General features: G+C 42.5%; 1 protein-coding gene across 2 annotated transcripts in view; it reads right to left on the bottom strand.

The window, feature by feature from the left end:
- RPS6KA5 (ribosomal protein S6 kinase A5) overlaps positions 1–27,979 on the bottom strand; it is a 178,927-nt gene that overhangs the window by 19,801 nt on the left and 131,147 nt on the right. For both annotated transcript variants that reach the window (XM_026515454.4, XM_057318628.1), the window contains exons 7-12: positions 25,776–25,879; positions 7,457–7,607; positions 4,290–4,451; positions 2,607–2,732; positions 2,087–2,220; positions 1,090–1,183 (exon numbers count right to left, since the gene is read on the bottom strand). In XM_026515454.4, the coding sequence (XP_026371239.1) occupies positions 1,090–1,183; positions 2,087–2,220; positions 2,607–2,732; positions 4,290–4,451; positions 7,457–7,607; positions 25,776–25,879 (771 nt within the window). The remainder of the gene's footprint in view (positions 1–1,089; positions 1,184–2,086; positions 2,221–2,606; positions 2,733–4,289; positions 4,452–7,456; positions 7,608–25,775; positions 25,880–27,979) is intronic.

Here is a 27,979-nt window from a genome sequence, read left to right as displayed (position 1 = left end):
GAGACCCTGTTATTTAACTTCTGAGAGTTTCTGTTTTCTCACCCCATGGCGTGACTATAAGGACTGAATAACATGTGCGGAATCCGGGACGGTACCCGGCCTGCGTGAGGTATGCAATAATAAAGGGCAAGGTTATTGTAGTTAAGACGTATCACTGCTGGCCACGGCACCCTGGGAACTTTCAGTATGGCAGAGAACTGGGCCACGGCCTACCCAGGACATGGTGTTCCAGCAGCACCATGGAGACAGCCCCGGACTGGAGTCCAGGTTTTCCCGACTAGATGCTCACGGCCTTGCGGTGTGACCATGGACAAGGCTCATGACCCTTCTGAGTCTGTTTCTTCTTTGGTAAAGTTAGGGTAAGTCGCACCCAGGATTGGGTTTGGCTTTTGTGCTTTTAGCATGTTGTCTCAAGTAGGACCATGTCATCTCACCCAGACCCAGGGGGCAAGGTAACTGTAATGGAGCAGTTTTCAGAAGGTGGCTGTGGAGGGGCTGAGGAGGAGGCATGGACCTGACACAGGGGCACTCCTCCCGTGTGCAGAGTTCCATACTTCTGTGCTGGGCTCCTGTTGGAAAGCAGGACTGAGAGAGGAGGGGGCAGCGTGAGCTGGCCTGCGGTCTGGGCGCAATATGGCATCTGGAGGAAGGTGAGAGGAGCACCTCCGCCCTTCCGCTTCGCCTCTCTTCTTGAGCTTGCACTAATTAGGCTTACAACTCTCTAAATTTTATTCTGGAAGTGAAAAGAAAGTTGAAGGCCGCTAATTAACGGACTCCTGAGAACTAACCAGTGATTAAGCTGCGGTGGGCCACAGCTGAACAGGTGACAAGCATAGGGCAGCCTATGACAGCGCCACCAGCTCCTGTCCCTCTGTCCTTCGTCCACGTCCTATATGCCCACTGCTGAGGGAGAAGAGCAGACGTGAAAGGATGCATCCGTCTGTGGGAAGGGTAAGCAGCTTCTCTGTCTTCTCTAGGGGCTGGGTCATATTCCACATCCCTGACTCTGACCCGGAAGCACCAATAAGACTGGTAAAAAGTAGAACGCTCTACATGAATCAGAATGCACAGAAAAATCGTGTCAAATACCTGATCGTGAAAAACTTCGTGCAATTTCACGATGTTGGGGTGCCCTTCACAGAGCTTCAGAGCTGTTATTTCTTTCTGAGTATTGGCTTCCATCCTGTAAGATGAAAGCAGTTAGCCTCCACATAATACCTCTTCTTCACCAAGTTCTTTTTTTTTTTTTTTTAAACATTTTATTTATTTATTCGACAGAGAGAGAGACAGCCAGCGAGAGAGGGAACACAAGCAGGGGGAGTGGGAGAGGAAGAAGCAGGCTCATAGCGGAGGAGCCTGATGTGGGGCTCGATCCCATAACGCCCGGATCACGCCCTGAGCCGAAGGCAGACGCTTAACCGCTGTGCCACCCAGGCGCCCCTTTCTTCACCAAGTTCTTACGTCCGGATGGTCCCAACCTGAATTTTGTGTTTATTGACAGTGCATTCAGAATGTAACTGTCAAAGTATCACAGTGAGGTCTCTGTGACAGTAGTGAGTCATACTACCCACCAGCACAAGTAATGCGTTATTCCCGAGACAATGATTATTTCTGAGTCAGAAGAGAGCCAATCCTACAAAGAAATGGATGCCTCACTTGCCTGACATTTTGGTAACAGGAATACATAATCACGGAGGTAATAACGAGTTACCGAAACGACAAATTGGCTCTCAAAGCTACCAGCAAATTGCTAAGTCATTTCAGAAAAAAAAAAAAAGTATTTTGAACCTATAACTATTAGGAACGGCAACAGCTGCCGAGCACGTCTCATTGCCACTGCCACAGACAATGTTCTCGCAGGAACCTCGAAAGCCTGTCACCCTATGATTTATGTCCCAAATGGATTACTTTACCAGCAAACATCTATTAGAGTCAGAGGGATAATGGATCAGCTAATGAGCTGAATGGCTAAACCCATGGGTGAAAAGCCTTACAAGAAAGCATTGATTTTAAAATAAAAATCCTAATTTACAGAACTCATTGACTAGGATGAATCCACACAAAAGAATGCCAGACACGGTCCTACCTCTTGCTGATTATTTTGACTGCGAACGCTTGGTTACTTTTTTTGTGTATGCACTTTCGACAAATTGAAAAACTTCCTTCTCCCAGGGGCTTGTCCTTCAGATCCAGGTCATAGTGTTGATAGAACGGGGAGTCCTGATAAGAAACCAACATCATTTAACTTAAGAAAATACTAGGAATGCAGAGGGATAAACAACATTGTAGAGTCAAAGAACATTATTTATGTTAATAAATATGCATGGGATACATTTAGAATCTTCTAAGATTCATCTTACTTTTAGCTCATTTCTATTTTCATCTATATAACTTTTTAAGATACATCATTTCCTATCGTTGTAAAAAGGAGTTCATTGAAATTGATGTGACTAATTCTCGAGGGCAAATATTGCTTTTTCCACTTATTCATTTCCTAAAATTCCATCTTAGTCAAATGGTAAGTCTCACGTTCACCGGCCTTGACAATGTTAATTAGTGTTGGTATTTAAATCATAACTATGTCATTTAATTAACCACATCTATACCTTCATCATTGCACTCCTGGCAACATTTGTCACTCCAGGACGTTCAACTCCCATGTGAAACTGAAGAGGGTCTATGACAGCTGCATTACGCTTGAACAGAATAGAAGGAGCGACAAAGGAATAGCCCTAAAAAAGAAAAGGAAGAGTAAAGAATGAGGATTTGCAATTTGCCAGGTTAGCACAGACCCGACTGTAATAATTTTTTTCTAAAATCAAGAAAAAAGACTGAAAAACACTCAAATGTGTTAAGATGAATACAGTTTTATTTTATTTGTAATCTAAAATACAAGGTTATTTCAAATCAATAGAAAAATGCTTTTCAGAAGGAGATAATGCCATCTTCTGGTAGAATTAGACCAATTCAAAATTAAAGGCAGAAAAACCTTCCTTCCTTTTTTTTTTTTTTAAATAATTTTTATTTTGTTATATTAGTCACCATACAGTACATCCCTGGTTTTTGATGCAATGTTCCATGATTCATCGTTTGTGTATAACACTCAGTGCACCATGCAATACGTGCCCTCCTTAATACCCATCACCCGCCTATCCTAATCCCCAACCTCCTCCCCTCTGAAGCCCTCAGTTTGTTTCCCAGAGTCCACAGTCTCTCCTGGTTCATTCCCCCTTCTGTTTACCCTCCCCCCCTTCATTCTTTCCTTCCTTAAGTGAAGTAAGTCAAGCAGAAAAAGACAATTATCATATGGTTTCACTCATTTATGGAACATAAGAAATAGGAAGATCAGTAGGAGAAGGAAGAGAAAAACCTTCCCTCCTGTACCACCCCCAATATCTGACTCACAGCTGTAATTCTTTTCCATTGTTGATAAAAGTTGGCTTATAAACACAACTAACTTCTCAAAAAGGGTAGAGTTTAAGGTATAAAACAAAGTGGTCCAAGGGCTCTTGTTTATTGTTATTCCAAAGGCTACAGTTAGTTTCTAATTTAGCAATTATTTGGCTCATTATACTTCTTTAGACTAAACATTTTAAATAGAGTTTTGGAAAAGAAATAAAATCAAATGTCAGAATGATGTATTGAACCAAAAGATGTATAGTGATAGATGATTAATCTGTTCAAACTAGAACGTTCACTAGTTCGAAGAACATTTTTAAAACATCTACTCTGTGCCCAGCCATGTGCTAGACGTTAGTGTCGTCAAGGTCCAGAGACACAGCCCAGGTGACCAGATCAAGCCATACTAACAGGACACTTACGGGGTCAAGAAGGGAGCTCTGACGCCATTTAACAGAGTACTGCAAATCTGAGGAAGATCTTTTTCTAAGTATGAAATCTTTTCTAAATCTTCAGGAGTTGGAAAGCAGTTGAGCTAATTCACTGAAGATAAAGAATCGGATAATGCTTTTTATGAGCTGAAGAAAATTTTATATGGATAGAGGTAAAATAAAGTAGTATTGTATTTTTCTATAAAAGAGCCTGAACAGAAATAAAGTTTCAAGTAAAAAATCAGCACTGCTTTATAGAAAACACAAACACATAAGTAATATCTACTATTTAAGAGACCATAAGCTTCAGTTAATAATGGGCAGTATCTCTATATTTAATAATTTTGAAGAGATTAGGGAATCTTATTTTTAAGATGCCCGGAACACTGTCATCTGGGAAAATTAATCCTTTTTTCCAGCGCACACAGGGCCTCGGTGAGCACACTCTTGGGAGATCACCTGGAACAGCCTCTCGGAGCTCTGGGGCAGTGCCGCCGGGGAGTAGGTGGGGTCCATCTCCGTGAACTCTTCTGCGAAGTTACTCACATCTAGTTCGTCTCGGATGACTGGCTTAAATGGCGCGGGCACTTTTTTGGCAGCTAAATCATCCCAATTGATTTTCTAAAACAGAGAAAGAAAATTGGTACAAAGTAGAAACCAAGTATTTTCTCAGAATTGTCTGAGAATAACAAAGACAGATTAGGGCTTTAATTGGTCTATAGGGAAAGAGTACATACTTCAAACCGATAATTTAAAATACGTTTTTTGGTTTTTTTCCCCAAGCCTGAGCACATTTTCTGACTGCAGTTGTTGGCTCCAGCCAATGCTGTGTCTGAAAGAGGAGAGGGCCTTCCATCACTGTGTGGTCTTACTGTGTCCTCTGGGGGGCACCAGGATACCCTCGTCCACCCTTAGGGATAACAGAAAAATTACTTTCGTCCTGACCCTCCTGAGAAAGGTGTGAAGCCAGAACAAAGCAAAACTGAACTGTAATAAGGGCTTTTCAATGCTTTATGGATGGAATATTAACTCTAAAGGAATATTCCTATTTTCTAGAGGCAATGTGAAGTGGCTCTCGGCCTACACTTGGTTTCCCTCCAGGTCATCTGGACAGATTAGAAAATAAACTCCTATAAATCATGCCCTCGTTTGTGCCTATAAATGTAAATGATACTATCATACTGATGTAATCATCTTTTTCTCATTTAACTGTATTTTAGCTTTTAAAACTCTGCTTCTACTCCTCCTCCTGGGATAATCCGAGCCCTCTTTCCCCCCATGCCAGACATTACTGCCTGAGAAAGTGCTACGTTTTATCTTATTCAAATTCAACTCTGTGCTCTATTTTCTTTGTACTCCTACTGTCACTTAAAACAACCTTAAGATAATACTTACTGAATTGAATCCTACAGCTATCCTATCAACACATTTCCTCAAATCTAAGATGTCATCACCGATAGTGAGATACAGCACTATTTTATGCACCATTAAGAAAAGGCATCGCCAGCTAGAATGGTTACCATGTCCATTGTAAGACGCATTCTGATCTCAGAGATGGTTGATGGCATCGCTAAGTTGTAATCAACTAACATAACATGCTTTTATTATGCCCTCTTGTGGAGGCAAGGTAGAAAAAAATCATTAGATTACAGATCTTCACGGTTTCCAGTTAGAAAGGGCTTTAGAGATCATTCAGCTCATCTCCTTTACTTGATCCAGATGGAAATCGAAGGCCGGAAGTAAGAACTAACCTTTTTCACCTAAACATTAGCTAGTGGAAGGGTCAGTCTCTGGATTTTCTAGTTAGTGTTCTGTCCTCTGTGTGGCTCTAATGTTTTCCATTACAAGCATATGATTTGTGCTTGGCTATTTATACACACGTTACGAGAAACTTCTAGAGTAAAGGGGTAATTTCAAGAAAAATGTTGTTAGCAGGAAAATGTTTGGTATGTAGAAAATTGAACGCTATTATGCTCCTCTCCACTTAGGTCTTTACAAGTTGGAGTCGGGTCTTTCCTAAAGTGTCCTTGTGATTTAAAAAGCAAGGCAATTAAATAACCTAAAATTACTATTCCAAGCTATAGAAAAGAAAAACTTCTGTAATATGAAAAACATACTGTAATATTCACAAATATAGGGAACTGCAGAGAAAAAGATCCTAGGAAAATATGATTGAGATATTTTGCTTGAGCACTTTCTTGAATTTTACTTTATTGTTAAATTTTGAGCCCGATTTCTCAACATTATTTGAAACAGTTTGTTCAAATATTGATCTTTGTAATCCATGCTAATTTATGAAATGCACACACTGAGAAGTTAATTTTATTCTAAAAGTATTTCTGTTACTGAACTTCCATAAGATGTATAGTAATATATTTTTAAATGGGTTACAACTGAGAGACTGAGGCTCTTTTTTTGAGTATAGAAATACAGAGAGGTAATTCTTATTCTCAACCGTTATTTGTTTTTCTATATTTAAAAAACAATAGATGACATAAAGGTTACTCTACAGCAGAGCTTTTTGTTTTGTTATGCTATTTTCATTTGTTTTGGTGATAATACTGTAAAAACTCAGTTTGCAGAATAAAAATAAAACTCGGATGGTCCCTTTAGACCATGGATATTTAGAGGTCATGTTTGTTGAGGTGATGAAATTATTTAAAAGTCATAAGTTCATGGGGTATCTGGGTGGCTCAGTCGGTTAAGCATCTGACTCTTGATGTCAACTCGGGTCATGATCTCAGGGTCCTGAGATGGAGCCCTTGTTGGGTTCCGCGATGAGCACTGAGCACGGAACCTGCTTGGGATTCTCTCTCTCCCTCTCTCTCTGCCCCTCCTGCACCCAATCTCCTGCTTGGGCATGTGTGTCCTCCCTCTCTCTCTCTCTTAAAAAAAAGTCCTAAGTTCAGGGTTTTAAAAACTGAGGTCACGGTGCCTCAGGCTGATCCCTTAGATTGAAAGAACTAGCCAAGTTGGCCAACTTCACTTTTTTCCTCCCAGTTATCTAAAATTTTGGAGGGTTTTTTGTTGTTGTTGTTACTAAATTGGGCAAACTAAGTTGAGCAGATGTATTGGTGTTCTGTGGAATGGCCTCATTAGGCTTTTTCAGGATAAGCAAAAGAAAAAAAAAAAGAATAATTAATTCTATGTTGCAGATATACAACTGAGAAATAGGTAGATTTTTAATTGTCTGAGATTGCTCCTGAGAAAAGAAGGAAAACTGAAATCACTGTCTAAAAGGTGGAACACACCGGTGGGAATGGCTCATATACTGAGGGAAGAGTAAACAACAAAAGCCTCCTTGGTCCACGTGCCTAAATTTCAAGATCGTAAAAAGAAACCAATACTCAAAACTGGAACCAATATGCATATGGAAGACTGAATGCTATTATGGTCCTCCCCACTCTCACTTCATTTAGGGAGAAAAAGACCATTTAGGTGTCTCCAAGTAGAATTCTGATTCTTGGATTCCTCCAGGGTCCCTGTCATTTTAAAGAAAGCTGCAAGGTATGTGAAAATAGGGAGCAAAGATCTCCAAAAGGGACCACATTCACTCATTTCAACAAGAATGCCAAGCACCCTGGAAATAGCAGGGCATACAAAACCATCTGTTCAATATATTTCACCTGGAAAAAGAGATGTTCTTTGATCTCATCCGCATCACGTGGACCACATCCCAATCTTTTCTTGGGATCTTTCATCAAAAGACGCTGAATTAGGTCTTTAGCTAAAGCACTCATTTCTTGAGGATATGGAGGCTCACTTTTTAATATTCTCCTGTAGGTAGATAAAACTTGCTATTAAAACAACCAGAGAATGAAGTTATAGTGACAGTATTCTTAGCAAAACAAGTATCGTGCAACACACTTTGAAACTGAACTATCTGTGAAAAGTAGAGCAAGAGTATTTAAAATGAGATACCATGAAATCAAATTTCTGAACTTAAATAAACAGAAACAAAAAGTGTTGGATCATTTTTCAATATAAGTCACTCCTAATGGGAAGTTGCCATCCCAAATATTAAAAAAAAAAAAAAAAATGAAGGCTTGGGACCTCCCATCTATGGACTCGATTCTGATGAAAGATTTCCCAACTGAAACGATTCCTAATAAACTCAGGGAAATCAATCCAGCCCTCAGATTTGAAAGGACAAAAGAAACTCCAACCATACCCGCCTCTCTTCTCCTTCCATGTGTGCCAGCCAACAGCAGGGCCCAGCAGGAAGGGGGAGGGAAGGCAGGCCAAGACAGGGAGAGTCAGAGCCACTTGGACATGGCTCCACTCCTAATATCTGAACATGAGCACCAGGGCTTTTCATGGGATGAAAGCACCTGCTTCATTATTACTATAAAACAGGCAGGCGAGCCCTATAAGGAACTCAAAGATAACGTCTACTATTTATTACAGAAGGTAAACAATTATGATAATCAAGTTTCTTGATGAAATATTTGACTTTATTCTCAGGTCATGGAAGAAACCAGTTCAACCAAATGTACCTTTTACCCCTGTTAAAAGGAAAATCAATAATGAGAAGGAATAATGAAGGGGACAGATTGAAATTAAGAAGCTTAACACGGTATACATGGAAATAAACAGTTATTCCTTTATTTGGATTTGCAAAAAGATTCCCTGGTGTGCATTAAAATATTCATAACTGTTAGGGAACAAAACCAGATAACACATTTGTAAGAGCACAGCGTGGTAAGAACCTGGACTCTGGAGCCAGACAGAATTCAAACTCTGGCTCTGTGGCTTACTGGGTGCGTGATGCTGAGATAGTTCAATAACCTCTTTATACCACGGTTTCCTTAACCTAAAGTGGGTTTGATGGCACTTAAATGGGTGAAAACACGATGAACAGCGCTTAGCGCTGCCCCTGGAATGGAGCAAATGCTTGACCTGCGTGCGCTGCTGTTAGACTCCCTCCGCCTAGAGCCGCCGCGAGAACACCGGAGCCGGGAGCCACTGAGAATCGGGGAAATGATCAGTGATTTGGGACTGAAAACTCCATTCGTGTTGTTCCTTTCAAAGCGAATCCGACTTCTTGCGCTCCATCCCGGGGACGCGAGAAAACGTTGGCAGAACAAGGGAAAAAAATAAGCAGTGCCCTTTTTTTTCTTTTTGACTCCTTAGTGTGCGCCCACGGCTCGCCGCTCGTCCGGGTTTTCAGCGTCAGAGATAATCCTCTCCTCGGATCAGGCACATCCGACAAAGACACTGGCCGCCCCGTGTCTGACGGAAAAATAAGCACAGACTTTTCCATATTCTCCATACTCTTGAGTGTACTTTTTGCAGGCAGGACCTTTTTGTGTAAAAGGATCGGGCAACAGACACGCTGTTGCTGACAGTGAATTCTGCCGATTCGGGCGAGGGAAATAAGCACTGCAGCCGCCGGCGGCAGCGGTTCTGATCCTGTGTGTCTGCGGCTTCTCACACCCGAGTCGTTGGCATTTACTGGAAGTCTACTCCGCACCAGGCACCAGGGAAAGTCACGGTCGGTCAGGTCAGCCGGGGTGGGTTCATCCACAAAGTGGGGGACGTGGAGAGAACAGGGTGGCCCCGCGGAGATGCCAAACCGGAAAGAGGGGCAGAAAGAGACCCCGTGTGCAACTTGGGGTGGTGGTCGGAACACACAAACAGCATTGGGGCGACGGAGGCATGCAGCAGGTGCCACGTGGGTTTTAGGTTGGGACAAGGTAGGGATCCCATCGGGAAGACACAGAGTGGAAATGTGAAGGGACTTCTCAGAACAGTGCTGATGAGAGGACATGAAGAATCCCCGGTGATGGCCCCAGAGCTTTCCCTTGCAGAGAGAAGCTCACCTGGCCAGAAGCAGCGGTGGGAGGCCCAGCAGGCCATGGCAAACACCCACCCAGCTTGCAGGAGAGAAACCAGGGGCCCCCACAGGAGGAGACATCACAGCAGGAACACTTCTTAGGCTTCTTGTTGTCTCGGTAAACAGAGCGGCACAGGATTTCCTTAGTGCATGGAGAGGTTCTGAAGCCTAATCCTGCAGAGAACCGTAGGGCCAGGAAGAGGACCAGAAATGGAGGTGGGGTGGTGAGGAGAGAGCCCCCAGCAGCCTTAAATCTTGTCTCCACCGGAAGATGATCTGGGATTCACCTTCTTCTTATACTGTTTCCTTGAAACGTAGTGGGCCACGATAAATGTGAAATGACAGCGGTGCCTGGTTATTGCAAAGTTACCCCTGAGAGGTGTGAGCAGACAGGACTATTTAAAACTCGGAGAACACAAGCTTCTGGGTGTTATCTCTTACCCCAAGGGTGTCCTTGGGTGGGGGTGGGGGTGTGCTTGGAAGCTGTGCACAGGGGAGTGTTAAGATACAGTTCTCGTGCTGAGCTTCCCATGCTGGGGTGGTTTGCACCCACCCACCAGGTCTCACCACTAATGGCTGAGTGTGTACTCTGTGGGCTGGGAAGCCAGGCCGAGGTGATCAGAAGGACCACTGATGAAGAGGTGTTCGAGGCTGTCATGCTGTTGCTCTGTTTCCTGACCTGTGTCTTAGAAAGCCAAGTAAAACTGGTGCCAGATTCCAGCCCACTGTGACCTGTGAACGTGAATGCCCACCGAAGCCCAGACCGATACAGCTACACAGAATGTGCACTGCAGAAATGGGGGACGCAGGGGGAGGATGCTGTTCTAGCCGGTGCTAGTCGTGGGCATCCTAGAACACCCTGCAACAAGGGCAGGAAGACATTTCTCAGGTGTTGCTGCCACTTCATCTCTCCAAATGTTCTCGATTTCTGAACTGGTAGTAGTCCAGAGCTCTTTCTTTTTAGCTTCAAAGGGAATCCGGAAAATTCCATAGAGGAACTGCCATGGAGTACAGCTCTCTGTAAAATCACTACAGGCCCTTGATAGATCATGTTCAACACTTCTTGTGTTTGTTATCATTTAATCCATACAATAATCCTATCAAAAGGCGAGCTAGTATCATCCCTGTTTTTTTTTTTTTTTAAAGATTTTATTTATTTATTTGACAGAGAGAGAGACAGCCAGTGAGAGAGGGAACACAAGCAGGGGGAGTGGGAGAGGAAGAAGCAGGCTCATAGCGGAGGAGCCTGATGTGGGGCTCGATCCCAGAATGCTGGGATCACGCCCTGAGCCGAAGGCAGACGCTTAACCGCTGTGCCACCCAGGCGCCCCTAGTATCATCCCTGTTTTAAAGATGAGGCAAGATTCCTTTCAAATAAAGCAAGAAATATACATACAAATTAAAATTTCAAGCAGGTATTTTAGAACATAGATGATTTTAATTTTTTTGCAAGAATAAGCAAAACAGCTAAGAAGAGTTTGAAAAATAAAATAATTGGGAAGGATTTTACATGTTAACTCTGTGTTAAAAAGTATTACAAAACAAAATTGTAAAACTGAGGTGCTAGCAAAATAAATCAATAGCCAAATCAAATGAACAGAAGAGATAACTTGATAAATATCCAGGCACATAAACAAACTTACATTGTTTTTGAAAAGGGAACAGCCAACATAGGAAATACCACACTGCTTGACAAATGTGTTGGGGAAACCAGCTATTTGGGAAATATCGAAACAAAGCAAGACCCTTGCCTTATACCACAACCTGAAATAAACTCCAAATGGATTGAGGAATTACATGAAAAAAGAAAAATTAAGTAAAATTAAAATTTATAATATAAACATGAATATAAAATTTCTTTCTATTCATGAATGTTAAGTTTCTGAAAACCTCTGTGGCCAAAGAAATTCACAACTGATTAGCTTAAGAACATATGAATTAAAAGGTGCAAACACCAAGACTAGACTTAAAACTATGATGGGGAACAGGATGGATGGACAGTAGACAGACCAAGCAAGGATGGTCAAACCGTCATGGTAGAATCATGGCGGAAGCAGGTAGACGCATGTCCACTCTAACAGATACAACATTTTCATAATAAAATGTGGTGGAAACAGTGAGCCTATGAAACTTTTCACGTGTTTCATACGTTTACTAAAACATAACAATAAGGAACTGTCTCAACGATGGTATTAGTACAATGGGTAACGCTCACCTGTTTCTCTACTGAGGTCTCTGCTCAAGGGTCACCCTATCAGAACATCTTTCTCTAACCATCCTGACAAAATACCCATTCTCTTCATCCTTCTTTCTTTTTGCTTCATGGAATTTAAAGACTATTACATTTTTATTTGTCAATTATTTATCTCTCCCAAATAAAATGTAAACTCTGAGGGAGTAGGGATTCCTTTTTTTAAAAAAAACAATTTTGTTCACTGCTTTTCTCGTGGGGCCGAGAACACTGCTTAGCACACAGCAAGCCCTCAACAAATATTTCCTGAATGAATAAATATCTGATTGTTTTCCATTCACGATATCTTGCTCACTCAGGATCTTTCTTCCTCAACTACAACAGACGCCAGCAGACAACATTTTTGCATTTTCACAGATGGCATGCCTTCTCTTGGGTTGTTTATTTCTATTTGCCCTCCATTTCAAAGTTCACAATCTTTCCAATATCGTGACTTAATATTGTTGATTCTCACTTCCTGGTTCCCAGGTGGTCCCAGAATTACAGGATTACTCATATGCCTGCCTGAGTTAAGAGGTGTTCTCAGCCAACTTCACTTACTCTGAATAGTTAAGAACATTGTGGTATATCTATTCAATCGTATGTTATAGAGCCATTGAAAAATTGTGTTTACAGAGAGCCTATAATTGCAGAATGTGTAAAACTTAAAGCAAAAACTGGGAAATAGGAAATTGTATTTCTAGTATGAGTACAACACTATACAGATGTAGAAGGAAATATATCACAATATCAGCAGTGTTTGTCTCTGGGTGTTATTATGCACATTTAACACTATATGCACATTTCACACTAAATTGAACATTATTTTTAGCACAGGAGCAATAAAATGAACTTCATTTACAAGATCACAGACCCACAGAGAACAGCACGCAAGCATGGCAAGGAGGCCAGGAAGTCTCGAAACTCCCGTGAGCAGGCCCCTGTGGGTATCTCCCACCATCTGAAGGCATCCTTTTCTACCTTCAGCCTCCACAAACCTTGTCGGTCCTCCCAGCCTGGCCCCTGCGGTCTCTCCATCCTGAACAACTGCTTCCTTGACACTCCCAGTCCTCACGGGTCTGCGCTGCCTTTGTATTTACATGGCATGGTCCTCTTACCACTCAACTATTTTTCAAAACTCCCTGGTATTACGAATTGTCATCTCTTTATTCCATATCTTCCCGGACAGTATGTAAGTTTTCCTCGGACGACAACTCTGTATATTTCTCTTCTGCCTTACGAGGTAAAAATGATTCAGCACATACTCTAGAGATCAGTGACATCAGTCCCCCTCTTGTCTGCAGGCCAGCACTTCCCAATCCCTTACCTGCAATAAGCATCCACCTCCCTAGGAAAGAAAGCAGCAGCACAGAGTCAAGTGTGAGACCTGGCAGAGCATGGAGCAACTTTCCAGGAGCCACTTTGTACTTGACCCCACTCCCAGCTCCCAGTAGCTCTGCATCCTTAGGCAAGAAAAGCTCAGTTTCTTCTTCTGTAAAGGAAGCACACAGGGAGCTACCTGTTTTCCAGGGTTGTAAGGATTCCAGGCAACGAGGTGTGTGACTTCTCGGCACAGACAAAGGCTGGCACACAGCTGTGCCCAGGTGAGCCTCGCCCTCGGTGGGGCCAGGACCCAGGAGTGTGCCTGCTCTGAGATGCTGGCTGCCCAGAGGGGACACTTCCCTTTGGCTGTTACTGCATTTCTCCTTGATCCTCCTACCCTGTATTTCCCTAGACCCTGCCACTAAGAATAATCAAATGAAATTCTTTACCTATTCCTGCAAAATCAGTAACTCTACTCAAACTCTGAGCCAGTAACTCCAGGGACCCCCCAGGGCACGTCTTATGTGAGCAATAAATACTCTTCCTCATTCTCACATCTCAGCATCTCCTTTCCTTCTTTTGCCTCACAAACTACCCGAGGGGTGCTCACTCCCGCAATGGCTTCTGGTGCACAAGACAGAATATTTCTGTTCCTTGTGAGGTTTGGGGAAGTAAAGATGTGTGCATGAGCTTGTAAAGATTTTGGTAAAAGAGCTTTCTTTTCTTTTCACCATACAGCATCTTCTCCCTAAAAGTGATGGATATGACCTAGATTTGCCCCCCCCCCCCCCAAGGGCTAAGGCTTCCAAGAACCGAGCTGCTCGGGCTGGGCTCCTCCCCTCTGCACTCTCCTATGCCCAGCAGGTCTACTAGACTGCTTTATCAGACATGCCTGGGTGGGTCTTAATCGCAGGGTAGGTGCAGTCTGGGCTAAAGCTGGGACCCCACTACACCAACTATGTTTTTTGTTGGCAGTCCTCGTCCCTGTCCCTCTTCCTTTCCGCTCTTTTCTGTGACTCAGACAATGCTCACAAAGCTTTTACTTCACCCACTCCACTATTCTGTTAGAGCACTTTTCCTTGGAATGTCTGGGTGACTCAGTTGGTTGAGTATCTGCCTTTGGTTCAGGTCATGATCCCAGGGTCCTGGGATCGAGTCCTGCATCGGGCTCCCTGCTCAGCTGGGAGCCTGCTTCTCCCTCTGCCTACCGTTCCCCCTGCTTGTGCTCTCTCTCTCTCTCTGACATATAAATAAATAAAATCTTAAAAAAAATAGAGCACCATTTTCTTAATGGGCAAGATGAAACAGATGGGAGAGGGTGGAGAACCACACCTTGGGGGTTTCCTGGGACCAAGAGGCTGCATGTGACAATAAACTAAGGCAGCGTTGAGTCAAGAGTGGAATGAAATGCAAAGAATTTCAAAGAGATGGCTAAATGGAAAACAGCCAGAGTGAGGGCAAAGAGCTAGAGTACAGAGCCAAGATTATCATCCAAAAGGATGAGGCCCATAAGGAACAGTAAGATTACTCCAGAGATGGAACTAAATGACTGAGTCATCAATGCAGAAGGCCACCTCCACAGCCTCTCCAGGTACGGATGAGGCGGACCTTTTCGACTTCAGGTTGCTGGAACCAGTGGAGAACTGGCTGAGGCGGTAATCACAGAGGGCAGTGAAGTGCCTACACAGGGCCTTGCAGGGACAACAGAAGGCCAGGTCTCAGGGGGAGCACTGCAGACTGAGAAAGCCCCAAACGCTAACCATTGTGATAGCACCGCTGATGGCTCCTTCCACGGCTGGAAGGATTATTCCTACGTTTTATTCAGGGCTCTACACCCTCTAAGCTCCTGAAGAGAGTGCTTGAGAGGGCAAATTAATAATACAGTATGATTCAGCGGATCCCCACATGTTATGCAAGGGAAGCAGGAGTAACCCGAGCTAAAGGACGCTGAAAGGAAGTAAGACAGAAAGCTGAGTACCAAGGGCAGGGTCATTTCCACCCTGCTCCTCTCCTCACTGCACCCCTCCCATCACTGGACTCTGCCCTGCAGCTGCTGCAATTGTGTCACGTGGAAGAAAGTGTAGATGAAATCTATTGTGCACAGGGAACATTAGTGGATTTGGGGGTAACTAGTCAAAAAAACCTCCAGAAACACAGATGCTGCTAATGTGTACACAAATACCTAAAATGAGGAAGAAAAGAAAAAAATGAATAGCACATTGGGAATCAAGAAGGCTTTATAAAACATGCTGATTAAGGATTTTATCCAAAAAACGTAAGAAAGCCAAGGGGAAAAATGATCTCTTAAAACAGGCTAAGAAATAATGACGCTTGTTATTCTATGCATAACTCTAAAAGCACGACATCTATAAGCAGACAATCTTAAAAAATACAAATGAGTTAATTCAAGGTGTTACTGACTAATCAACATGGATAGAATGAAAGAATCCCACAGAATTACTATTTTAATTTTGCTTCAGAAGACTATAGTATGACACACAAAATCAATGTACCAGAGTAATTACCTAAAGAGAGACACTCCTTGGGAGGACAATTAATATTCAGTTCCCTAACCCAGAGGTCAGCAACCTTTTTTAAGGACCCATGGTAGGCAGACTTCTAAGATTATCTTCAGCGATCACGGTCTCCTTATTGTCACAGTAATCCGCTTCAGGCATGTGCAGGACCTAGTGGCTTTCTTTTTCTCCTTCTTTTTAAAGATTTATTTACTTATTATTTCAGAGAGAGAAAGAGAGCACGAGCAGGAGGAGCAGAGGAGAATCTCAAACAGACTCCGCGCTGAGTGCAGAGCCCAACGCTGGGCTCCATCCTACAACCTTGAGACCACGACCTGAGCCGAAACCAAGAGTTGGATGCTTAACCAACTGAGCCACCCAGGTGCCCCTGACCTCGTGACTTTCTTATAAACAATACTGTCAGTAGAGGTTGGACAGGATGCCACTGTCACAATTAGGTTCTAAAACAGTCCAGCCTCCTGGAGACTCTCTCCATTCCCTTCCAGCCTGCACGCTTTGAGGAAGCAAGTGGCCAAGTCAGATAGGCCCACGTGGCGAGGAACTGAGGGGCCGTCTTTAGCCGACAGCCAGCCAGGAACAGGGTCCTCGGACCAACGGCCCAGAGGAACCGAATGTGCCAACCACCACATGAGCTTGGGAGCTGATCTTTTCCCAGGTGAGCCTTGAGAGAACTACAGCCCGGCCAGCACTCCGTCTGCAGCCTGTGAGTGACCCGCAAGCAGAGGGTTTAGCTACGCTGTGCCCAGATTCCTCAGCCACGGAAACTCTGAGATAGTTAATGTAGGTTGTTTTTAAGCCACTGAGTTTTGAGGCAGTTTGTTACTTAGCAATGGATAAGGAATAAGCAATATAAGGCCAGATGATAAAAATCCGTTAGGCTTTGAAAGCCACACGGTCTCCGGGGCGACTCTGCACCCCTGCTGCAGTGGCCCCCATGGCAGCCAGAGAGGATACTCCAGTGCAGGAGCACGGCTGTGTTCTAGGAAGATTCTACTGATGGACGGTGATACTCAAATTCCATATAATATTGACGTGTCATAAAATATTGTTCATCTTTTGACTTTTTCAACCACTTCAAAATGTAACATGGAACGTAAAAACCATTCTAGCTCACAGGCCACACAAAAACAGGCAGCAGAATGGATTTGGCCTGTGGGGTGTAGTTTTGCTGACCCCTGACCTAAACAGATTTTATTATTATTTTGATAACACTGAGACCTGAATTTATCTAACATTATGCTTATAATAGTACAGTGAGACACATTAACAAAGCATATTGTACTGATGGATTGTGAAATGCCAAACAGCAAATATTTTCTACCTTTCAAAGTCAGAGAAAATGAGGCAAAGAAACAACGCTGTCAGAGATGATGGAAGAACTGCACACAGACCTTCTATATCCTGAGTCTCAGGTGAGGACACAGGATCCAACTTTCGTGGATCACAAAGCCCCAGGCCCGCAAAGGACGAGGGGCGGCCAGAATTGACGGAGACCCTGGTGATGGGGAGGACACCTTCGCACGCAGCAGTAACCCAGAGCCTAAAAGAAGGGGGTCTACACACAAGGGGAATAAAAGCTAGCAGGAGACACACAGGTAAGAAAAGCACACGCTATGTACATGAAATACAAGTAAGACACAGACTCAGAAAAGCAAATGAACGCTTTATCCTAAATAAAACGATCTTTAAATCCCTAAAGCACTGTCTGGAAGAAACAACAGAACTTGTCTATGTTCTTTAGAGGATGGGACCAGGATCGAAATGCAGAGGTTAGAGGAAGCAGACTGCAGCTCGTGTTAAGGGAGGCAAGACTTTACACAAGTGAAGTTGTTCAGGAACAGAAGGGGCTTCCCTGAAAAGACCTTACACGCCTGCGTCATCCGCTCGCCGATGGCGCTCACGTGGAAGGGAGAGGATGCCTGGGACCCTGCTGAAGGGGTTCTTACAGCAGGAAGAAAGCTCTCCTCTCCTAAATTCTTACTATCTTTAAAATTTGATATAGTGGAAAAACACTCTTACTCTGGTTTTAGGCTACCTAACAGCTACAGGCAGGCAGGTAACTTGGATCTGATGCTATCTGGAAGCAGCTCAAGTAACAGCTCTAGGAAGTAGGCAGCACTCAGGAAGATCACAAACAGGAAGCAAGAATTCAGTGATGAAAAAAGCCCTTGGCTAACTGAGACAAGGGACAAGATAATGATACACTTATCAGAATGGTACATTTTTTTTCACTTTTTAAATTTATGGGTTTTTTAAAAAACTGAAGTAGAGTTGACACAATGTTACACTAGTTTCGGGTGTGCAGCACAGTGATTCAGCAAGTCTGTGTGCTACGCTCTGCTCATCGCAGTGTGGCTACCATGCGTCAGCACGCACCATCGCAGCACCACTGACCGCATTCCCTGCAGTGTACCTTTTAGCCCATGACTGACTCATTCCATCCCCGGAAGCCCACATCTCCCGATTCCCTTCACCTGTTTTGCCTGTTCTACACCCCCCCCCCCAACCATTAGGTTGTTTTCTGTGTTTATGGGTCTGTTATCTGCTTTTTTTTGTTTGCTTGTTTGTTCAGTCTTTTAGATTCCACAAATAAGTGAAATTATATGGTATTTGTCTTTCTCGGTTTCACGTATTTCACATAGCATAATACCTCTAGCCCGTCCATGTTGTCACAAGTGGCAAAAATCTCATCCTCTTTTATGGCTGAGTAATATCGCACTGCATATGTTGTGGATGGTGCATATTTTTAAAAAAACAGACTATGAAAGACTTTATACCAGGAAAGACAATCGGAATGATTACCTTGAAAGGGAAAGGTAGTGTAGGATAATTTAATTACTACACTGTTACAAATTTCAGTAACAACCAAAAACCATGCAATCATAAGTTAACCCTAAGCTTTAAACAAAATTATTAACAACATGACAAAATGGATAATTAGTTGATTAAAGGGCAATAATCCTATTTAAGTTCTTGAAAAATATGTTCTAGTTTTAAGATTTCAGACACTCTGATTAAGGCCTTTCTCTTCCTAAAACCAGAATGTCAAATGATTGATCTAAAGGCAATAAAAGAAATTTAAATTTGAACATCGCTTGGTTTAGAATACTCCTGCCATCGTAATCAGCAATATATTACCTCGCTGCAGGCAGTCCTTGAAGGAAAGGAAAACTGTAAGAAGACCGCTTGTGGACGTGGACTCAGAGAGTGGGGAATCAGTCAGAGGACGCACTATTTCATGCCATCAAGTTAAGGCTGCCCTTTGCACCTGTCACCATGAGAGATGTGACCTTGCAAAGAGACCCAAATTCTCAAGACAATGATCAAGATTTCCTATAAATCTGAGGCATTTTCAAACTGTTAAGAGGCCCATTTAAAATAAGCAAAGTGGTATTAAATTTTTTAATAACAGGCATGACTTTAACTATGATTTTAACAAGAAATATGACTGATCACTTTGGAATTAAATAAACTGGAATAGTGAGAAATTATTTCCTTCCTAGTCTGTCCTGTAATTGGTATGTTTAGAAAAATGTAACAGTTTTATTCAAGTAAAACTGACACACAGTGAATTTCCCACACACAAAGTATACACTTTGGTAAGTTCTAACGCATGTACACCTGTGAGATCACTGCCACAGCCAAAGAAAGGAACATACCCAACCGCCCTCCATAGGTTCCTGGTGCCCCTTGGTCCTCTCCTCTGCTCCCCTTCCCAGTCAACTGCTCCTCATCAATTCCCACACTTGAGCCAGCTTATATATCCACAGGACCTCTTGAATGAAGGGGAAGGTGGGTCGCCTCAAGGAAGGGCCATGAAAATTCATACTGTGAATCTTCCTCCCAGCCTTCCCTGAAGGGGCCTATAGCTTTTTACCAGAGGAACTGTTCATTGGCGAAAAGGAATTAACCACTTTCTGGGGACTACTGGACTCTGGCTCTGAACTGACAGTAATTCCAGGAGACCCCAACCATCACTGCAGCCCACCAGAGTCGGGGCTTATATTATGGAGTCAGGTGACCAAGAGAGTTTCAGCTCCATCTCATGGTGGCTTCAGTGGGTCCCTGATGCCATCCTGCGCTTATTTTCCCAGTTCCAGAATGCATAATTGGAAGAGACATAGTTAGCAGCTGTCACAATCCCTACATTGGTTCCCTGACCTGTGGAGGAAAGACAATTATAATGGAAAAGGCAAAATGTAAGCCATTACAGCTGCCTCTTCCTGGGGAAATGGTAAAACCAAAAGTGATAACGGCATTCCTGGGGGATTGCAGAGATGAATGCCACCATCAGAGACCTGAGAGATGTAGGAGTGGTGATTCCCACCTACCCTCTTGCCTCTTTGGTCTGTGCAGAAGACAGATGGATCTTGGAGAGGACACTGGAGTATCATCAATTTAACCAGGTGGTGGACTTCAACTGCAGTGCTGTACCAGACATGGTTCCGTTGCTTGAGCAAATTCACACACCCTGGCACGCAGCTATTCATCTGGCATATGCTCTTCTCTCTACCGCTTTCCATAAGGCCCAGCAGAAGGAGTTGCTTTCGGCTAGCAAGGCCAGCAATGTACCCTTACTGTCCTAGCTCAGGGGTACATCAACTCTCCAGCCCTGCGTCCTAATTTAGTTTTTGAGGCTCCCGATCACCTTTCTCTTCTATACCACACTGATCAACATGTTATGTTGATGACCTTATGCTGATTGGACCTAGTAAGAAAGAAGTAGCACCTACTCTAGACTGGGAAGATAGCTGTATGTCAGAGGGTGGAAAATAAATCGAACTGAAATTTAGGGACTTTCAAGGTTAGTGATTTCTAAGGGTCCAGTTGTATGGGGCATGTCAAGATACTACTTCCAAGGTGAAGGATAAGTTGTTGCATCTGACCCCTCCTACAACTAAAAGAGAGGCACAATGCCTGGTGGGCCTCTTTGGATTTTAGAGGTAACATATTCCCCATTTGAGGGGAGGACTCCAGCCTGTTTTCCAAGTGGCCTGAGAAGCTGCTGTTGAGGGGGGCCCAGAACAAGAGAAGGCTCTGCAACAGGTCCAGGCTGCCGTTCCAGCTGCTCTGCCCCTTGGGCCTTATGTTACACAGATTCAATAGCACCTGAGGCGTCAGTGGGAGATAGGGAAGCTTTTGGAAAGTCTGGTAGGCCCCTAGAGGTGAACTGCAGTACAGACTCATAGGATTTTGGAGCAAAACCCTGTCATCTTCTGCAGATAACTACTCCCCTCTTGAGAAACAGCTCTTGGTCTGCTACTGGGCCTAAAAAGAGACTGAACACTTAACTATGGGCCCCCAAGTTCCATGAGACCTGAGATGCCCATCATATGCTGGGTGTTATCTGACGCATCAGCAGCACTCCCTCATCAAATAGAGGTAGTAGACACAAGATGGGGCCTGAGCAGGTCCTGAAGGCCCAACTTACATGAACAAGTGACCTGGACGCCTGCGCCCCCCGCTCCCGCTCCATGCCTTCTCTCTCGCAGCCTGCATCTGTGGCCTCATGGCTGGTTCCCTATGACAGCCGACAGAGGAAGAGAAGACTCAGGCCTTGTTTACAGTTCTGCATGAGAAGCAGGCACCACCCGAAAGTGGACAGCCGCAGCACCATAGCTCCTTTCTGGCACATCCGGGAAGGACACGGTGAAGGGAAATCTTCCCAGTCAGCAGGACTTGGAGCAGTGATCTGGATGTTCATTTTGCTTGGAAGAAGAAACGGCCAGACGTTCAATTTTATACTGACTAATGGGCAGTGGCCAATGGTTTGGCTGGATGGTCAGGGACTTGGAAGAAGTAAGATTAGAATTGGTGACAAGGAAGTCTGGTTGACAAAGATATATCAGTAAGAGGTACATGGATAAACCTTACTGAGTGGGGAGAAAAAAATGTAGAGACATTTGTGTCCCACGTGAATGCTCACCAAAGGGTGACCTCAGCAGGGAGGATTTTAATAATCAAGTGAATAGGGGGATCTCTTCTGTAGATAGCAGTCTCTTTCCCTAGTCAACCCCGCAGCAGAGCCCAACACTGAGTGCCCACTACGGCACCAATGCCCAGGGTGATCAGCCAGTTACATAGTGGCAGATTGATTACATGGGACTGCTTCTATTATGGAAGGGCCAATGTTTCATCCTACCTGGAATAGACGTGTATTATAGATACGGATTTACTTTCCCTGCATGCAGTGCTTCTGCTAAAACGACCATCTGTAGACTTAGAAAATGCTTTATGCTCTGTCATGGTATTCTACGCAGCATGGCTTCTAATCAAGGAACTCACTTTATAGCAAAAGAAGTGTAGCACTGGGCCCACACTCATGGAATTCACTGGTCCTTACCAAGTTCTCCACCACCTTGAAGCAGCGGCGTGATAGGACAGTGGAATGGCCTTTTGAAGAGACAGAATGTGAGCCAGGTGACAATATGTTGCAGGGCTCTAGCAAGGTTCTCCAGAAGGCTGTAAATGCTCTGAATCCACATCCAGTATATGGTGCTGTTTCTCCCATACCAGGATTCATGGACCCAGAAATTATGGGGTGGAATTGGGAGTGGCACAACTCACTTTACTCCCAAGTGACTCACTAGCAAAATGTTTGCTCCCTGTTCCCGACTTTATGCTCGGCTAGCCCAGAGGTCTTAGTTCTAGGAAAACGAATGTTTCCACCAAGAGACACACAATGAATGATTCCACTGAGCTAGAAATTAAGACAGTCATCCAGCCACTTCAGGCTCCTCGTGCCTTTAAATCAACAGGCAAAGAAGGGAGTTCTGGTGCTGGCTGGGGTGACTGATCATCACCACCAAGGGGAAACTGGACTATTACTCCGCAGCAGAAGTAAGAAAGAGTGTCCAAAACATATGAGATCCCTTAGGGTATCTGTTAGTATTACCATGCCCTGTGATTAAGGTCAACTGAAAACTATAACAACACAACCTAGGCAGAAATACTAAAGGCCCAGATTCTTCAGGAATGACTCTCTGGATCATCCCACAAGGTCCTTGCTGAAGACAAAGGGAATACAGAGTAGGTAGTGAAAGAAGGTAGTTATAAATACCACCTATGACCCCGTGACCCGTTACAGAAATCACTGTATTTCCTCCTCATTTTGTTATGAATATATCTGTGTGGGAATACGTGTGTATTACTCATTCTAATATATATGTATTACAATATGTCTTTGTTGCCTTTCCCCTCTTACTGCTTTATCATGCAAGATAAGATGCACTGACTTTATATCATGGTATTTAAGTATTGTTAATTTTTATCATAGTATTTAAGTTATGGGATTTCAAGAAGAGCGAACATCACTTAAGGATTTTATGTAAGGGGTTAATGGGTATTCCACTGTATGTAGGATAGCTGTATCGCATTTGGTGGAATTATGACCCTGTTATTGTCTTTCTTTATTTGGAGATTAAGTACAGTTTAAGGAAATGTGCATGGCTGCCAAACTGACACGGGGTGGCCTTGTGATGGTTAACCCCAAGTGTCACTTGACTGGGCTACAGATTGCCCAAATTTAACATTGCTATGGGTGTGTCTGTGAGAGTGAATCTCAATGAAATTAGCATCTGAACTGGTAGACTCAGTAAAGTAGAATCCTCTCCCCAGTGTGGGCAGCAACCAATCCCTTAAGGGCCTGAGTAGAACAAAAAAAAAAAGCAGAGAAGAGAGGATTCAGCCCCTTGCTGCCTGCCTGCTTAACATATGATGCTGGTCTTCTGCCATTGCACTGGGATTCATATCCACAGGCTCCTCTTATTCTCAGGACAGGGTCTCCAGCTTGCAGACGGCAGATCATGGGACTTCTCAGCCTCCATAATCAGATGAGCTGATTCCTTATAATACATTCTCTCTCTCTCTCTCTCTCTCTACACACACACACACACACACACACACACACACACACACACACACACCCTAATGGTTTTGTTCCTCCGGAGAACCTGCTACAATCCGGCTCTTTATCTGTGGCCACTCCAGTGAGTACACAGCAGCATCTCACTGTGGTTTACTCTGCATTTCCCTAAAGACTAATGATGTTGGTCATCTTTTCACATGCTTCTTTGCCGCTCATAGATCCTCTCTGGTGAGCTGTTAAAATCTTTTGCTCATTTTTCAAAGTGGAGGGTTTCCCCCCTTGAGTTTTGAGAGCTCCTTATGTATTCTGGACACCGGTCGTCGATCAGCTGCAGGATTTGTCATTTTTCTCCCAGTCTGTGGCTTGTCTTTCCACTTCCTTGGTTTCCTTCAAAGAGCACACATACTTAATTTTGATAAAGTCCCATTTATCAGTGTTTTCTTTTACGGGCTGCACTTCTTGTGTCCTATCTAAGAAGTCTTTGCCTAACTCAAGGTCACGACGATTTTCTTCTATGTTTTCTTCCAGAAATGTTTTAGATTTTACATTTAGGTCTATGATCTATTTTTAATTTTTCTATAAAGTACAAAGTATTTATTGAAGTTCATTTTTTCCTCATGGCTCTAGCATTTGTTGAAAAGACTATCTTTTCTCTACCAAATTGACTTTGCACCTTTGTAAAAAACAAAACAAAACAAAACAACAGAAACAGTCGTCTATATCTGTGTGGTTCTGTTTCTGGACCCTCTATTCTGGTTCGTTGATGAGTTGTCTATCTCAATATTAACAGCACAGTGTCTTAATTATTGTAGCTTATAAGCCCTGAAATCAACTTTGATCTACTTTTTCAAAGGTGATTTGGCTCTTCTACGTCCTCTGCATACCTCTATGAATTTTAGGCTGTCAATGTCTATGGGATAAAAAACAACAACAAAATAGCCTGCTGGGATTGCGACTGTGATGAATCTACAGATCAGTTTAGAGAAATCGCATCTGAACTATACTGAGTAGCTCCCTCACGCGTGTGCGCTTATCAACACTTCACTGAATACTCAAGAGGTACCTTCTGCAAGTCTCTGGATGTCTCTCTGACTCTGCCCTGCAAACGCTAGGTGCCTGGTCCTCCTGGGCTCAGTTCCACATCACCTCAACTCTGCCTGGGCCTGCCCTCCCTGTTCTGTAGCCTGGATACTCTCTCAAGGCAGTAAGCTGGGCAATCAGAGGGCTCACCTCGTTTATTTTCCGTCTCTGTGTTCACTGTCCTTCACTGCTAGAAGCTGAATGTCTTCGACAGTGCTGTTTCAGATATTTTGCCCATTTTAAAAATTGTTTCAGGCAGGAAAGTAAATCTGGTCCCTGTTATTCCATCTTGGTGGAAGTCTCAATTTTTAATTTTTAATGTCAAATCTGTTCTCAAAGTTATAAAATTCAAGTAAAAACAGGACAAAAACATAACTAGCAATTAGTATAATGTTTTATCACTGTTCGTTTATTTGCTCATTAATCCATTTCATTCCAAAAGTATTTATTGAACTCTGCATGGTCAGCACTGTGCTGGCACCTGAGCATACAATCCTGAAGATCAAAGCCAGACACGCCCCTTGCTCTCACCGAGCTTACAATCTAGTGGGACAGACAGACATTAATCAAATAACTAGGAACACATATGTAACACTGCCATCGTGACAGCTGCTATGAAGAAAAGACTAGAAGAAGGCTACTGTGATAACCTACAGGAGGGTGATTTTATGGTATTTGTTTCTATTGAGCCTAATATATCCACGAGTTGAAAATATCACTACTTTTTCTTTACTTGCCAAGAAATTACATTCGGTTTACAGTAGGGAAAAAGTGTCCAACAAATACACTTCTCAATATATGATGTCCAAGGTTAAGATAATAAATGAAGTGCTTAGGAGCACATAAAAATTTTGACACTATCCTTATGAGACTTAAGATGTAAGTGGGCACATAAAATATAAAGAAATATGAATTCTACATATCTCCATTGAATATAAATGGAAGTTAACCACTTGAACATCATTTTGTCTACCTTCATTTAAAAAATTATCTTTTCTATCAGCCTTAATTTCAGAAATTTGGTAAGTTTCTTTGAGAAAACAACACACTTATTTTATTTGGTAAGTCTTACCTAGATATCTCAGCTTGGGAATTCTTCTCCCCATCCACAGTGAAAGGAGACGCTCCAGTAAGTAATTCATACATCAGAACACCCAAACTCCACCAGTCAACTGCCTATAAAACAATAACGCCATTTTATAGACTATGAATATATATTGTATGAGAAAGGAAAAAGAACAGAATAAAACTATATATTTGAAAAATATTTTAACAAAAAGATCTTGTATATAGCTTTCTGTGTAAGCAGTATTAAATGAAGCACATGCAAGAAAGACATTTAGAGAACAAATATCCAGGTATCCTCAGAATAGAATTTAAACACAGCAAAGTCGATCAAGGGACTAAAGGTGTTGTCATTATTTCTTAAATCATTAACTAATGGTTTTATTTTGGTTAATTTTTTTTAATTTTAAAATTTATTTTAAATTTAAAAGTTTTAAAGATTTTATTTATTTATTTGATAGAGAAAGAGAGAGAGAGAGAGAGAGCATGAGATGGGGCAAGGTCAGAGGGAGAAGCAGACTTCCCACTGAGAGGGTAGCCTGATATGGGACTTGATCCTGGGACTCTGGGATCATGATGTGAGCTGAAGGCAGTTGCTTAGCTGACTGAGCCACCCAGGTGCCCCAAATTTTAAAAATTTTAAGTAAAATCTTCAGACTTATGGTGGGGGGGAAAAAGGAGCATTCAGCATTTTTATTAATTATTTAGATACAATAAATATTATGAAATTCCTGGAGTCAGAAACAAAAATGAAAAAAATCCCATCTAAAGGTATCATATTTTTGTAATCACCTAAATCAATTCTTCTTATAGGACCTATCACATACATCTTCATTTATGTGAGTCTTCAATTGTGGGAAATGTGAAGATACTTAAAATGATATAAAATAAAATGATCTAAATTAGAAACCAATTTATAAATGCAGCTACCTGAACTGAGAGCATAGCAAGTTATATATAATTTAAGGAATCCTGACATATTGAAAATTAGTTCTTTTATAGTTAGGCAAATCAAGATTTCAATATCTGTTGAATACACAAGCTTATACCAATGAGATATTAACTGGATGCTAAAATTTTTAACTCTGCTTCCAAATTTCAGGGCAAAGGTTTCAGAGAGATGATGCAAAATTTATGAACCTAGAGCTATTTTAAAGAAAACGCATAATGATAAAGTATAAACCATGATCAGGCCAACTGCAATCATAAAAGGAACAGTGTGTAGCCAGGTACACTGATAAGCACTTTGTATATACGGTCACATTAAATCAACTCAAAGTCATCAAGGTGTTCCATGAACAGGAAAGAGTATTTATTGACTAGCTATATTCCAGACCTCGGGTATACAGGAATTCTAGGAGGTTCTATAAGGTTTTTGTCCCTAAAAATTGGTTACATTAGGTCTTCGAAGGTAATTTTCAAATTTTAAGTTATAAATCCCTAACAAACTGTTGGGGACAACAGTTTCAAAGAATACCATGAAGCAAATGAAACCAGCAATTCAATTACTTTATTCATACAAGCTGTTTCACTGCCACCTGAGTCAGGACCCTCCCAATGTTTTGCTGTTGGATTTGAAACCAGCTGTTGAGATGATACAGATCAACAGATTCCTAATCATATGGCCTGAAACTAATACCACACCAACTTGAAGAACAGGCTTTGGTATATGATTAGTTATTAGTAAGGAGAACAAAGATTCTCCACACTTACAGGTGGGATTTTGAAAGGGGATGAGGGAGAGGGGAAGATGAGGACCAAAAAATAGTCGAAATTCCTTATTTGGAGAAAATTATTAGTACAGCAAAAGCATTAAGATGGCACTAAAGAAATCTGTACCCTTTAATACAGGATGAAAAAATATGTGACCTAGATTTTATAACAAAACTGCTTAAGATGCTTCTACAGTCTTCACTTTGCACATACAAAGGGAAATGAGGTTTTTAGAGGGCTTAGGAAAACAAACTTGGACTATCTTGAATGCAGGATTTTTTTCTTTCTTCAAGGACTGTTACAATGCTTATTTCTGTTGAAGAGATAATCAACAAAGTCTATCTTTTCCCCCTCAAACACTAGAAATCATAATGTGTTCCTGTACACAAAGCAAAGGAGAGAAAACAATGAAGGTAAGACAATACCAGAAAGAGGGCTCCGTTGAAGAGATTGGACCTAGGTTACTAACTAGGGTTCTTATTATACATTTTATGGAGA

This window comes from Ursus arctos, unplaced genomic scaffold, assembly GCF_023065955.2.
Source record: "Ursus arctos isolate Adak ecotype North America unplaced genomic scaffold, UrsArc2.0 scaffold_25, whole genome shotgun sequence".
Classification (NCBI taxonomy): domain Eukaryota; kingdom Metazoa; phylum Chordata; class Mammalia; order Carnivora; family Ursidae; genus Ursus; species Ursus arctos.
The sequence above is the reverse complement of the archived record's forward strand: the minus strand, read 5'-3'. Positions and strand labels throughout refer to the sequence as shown.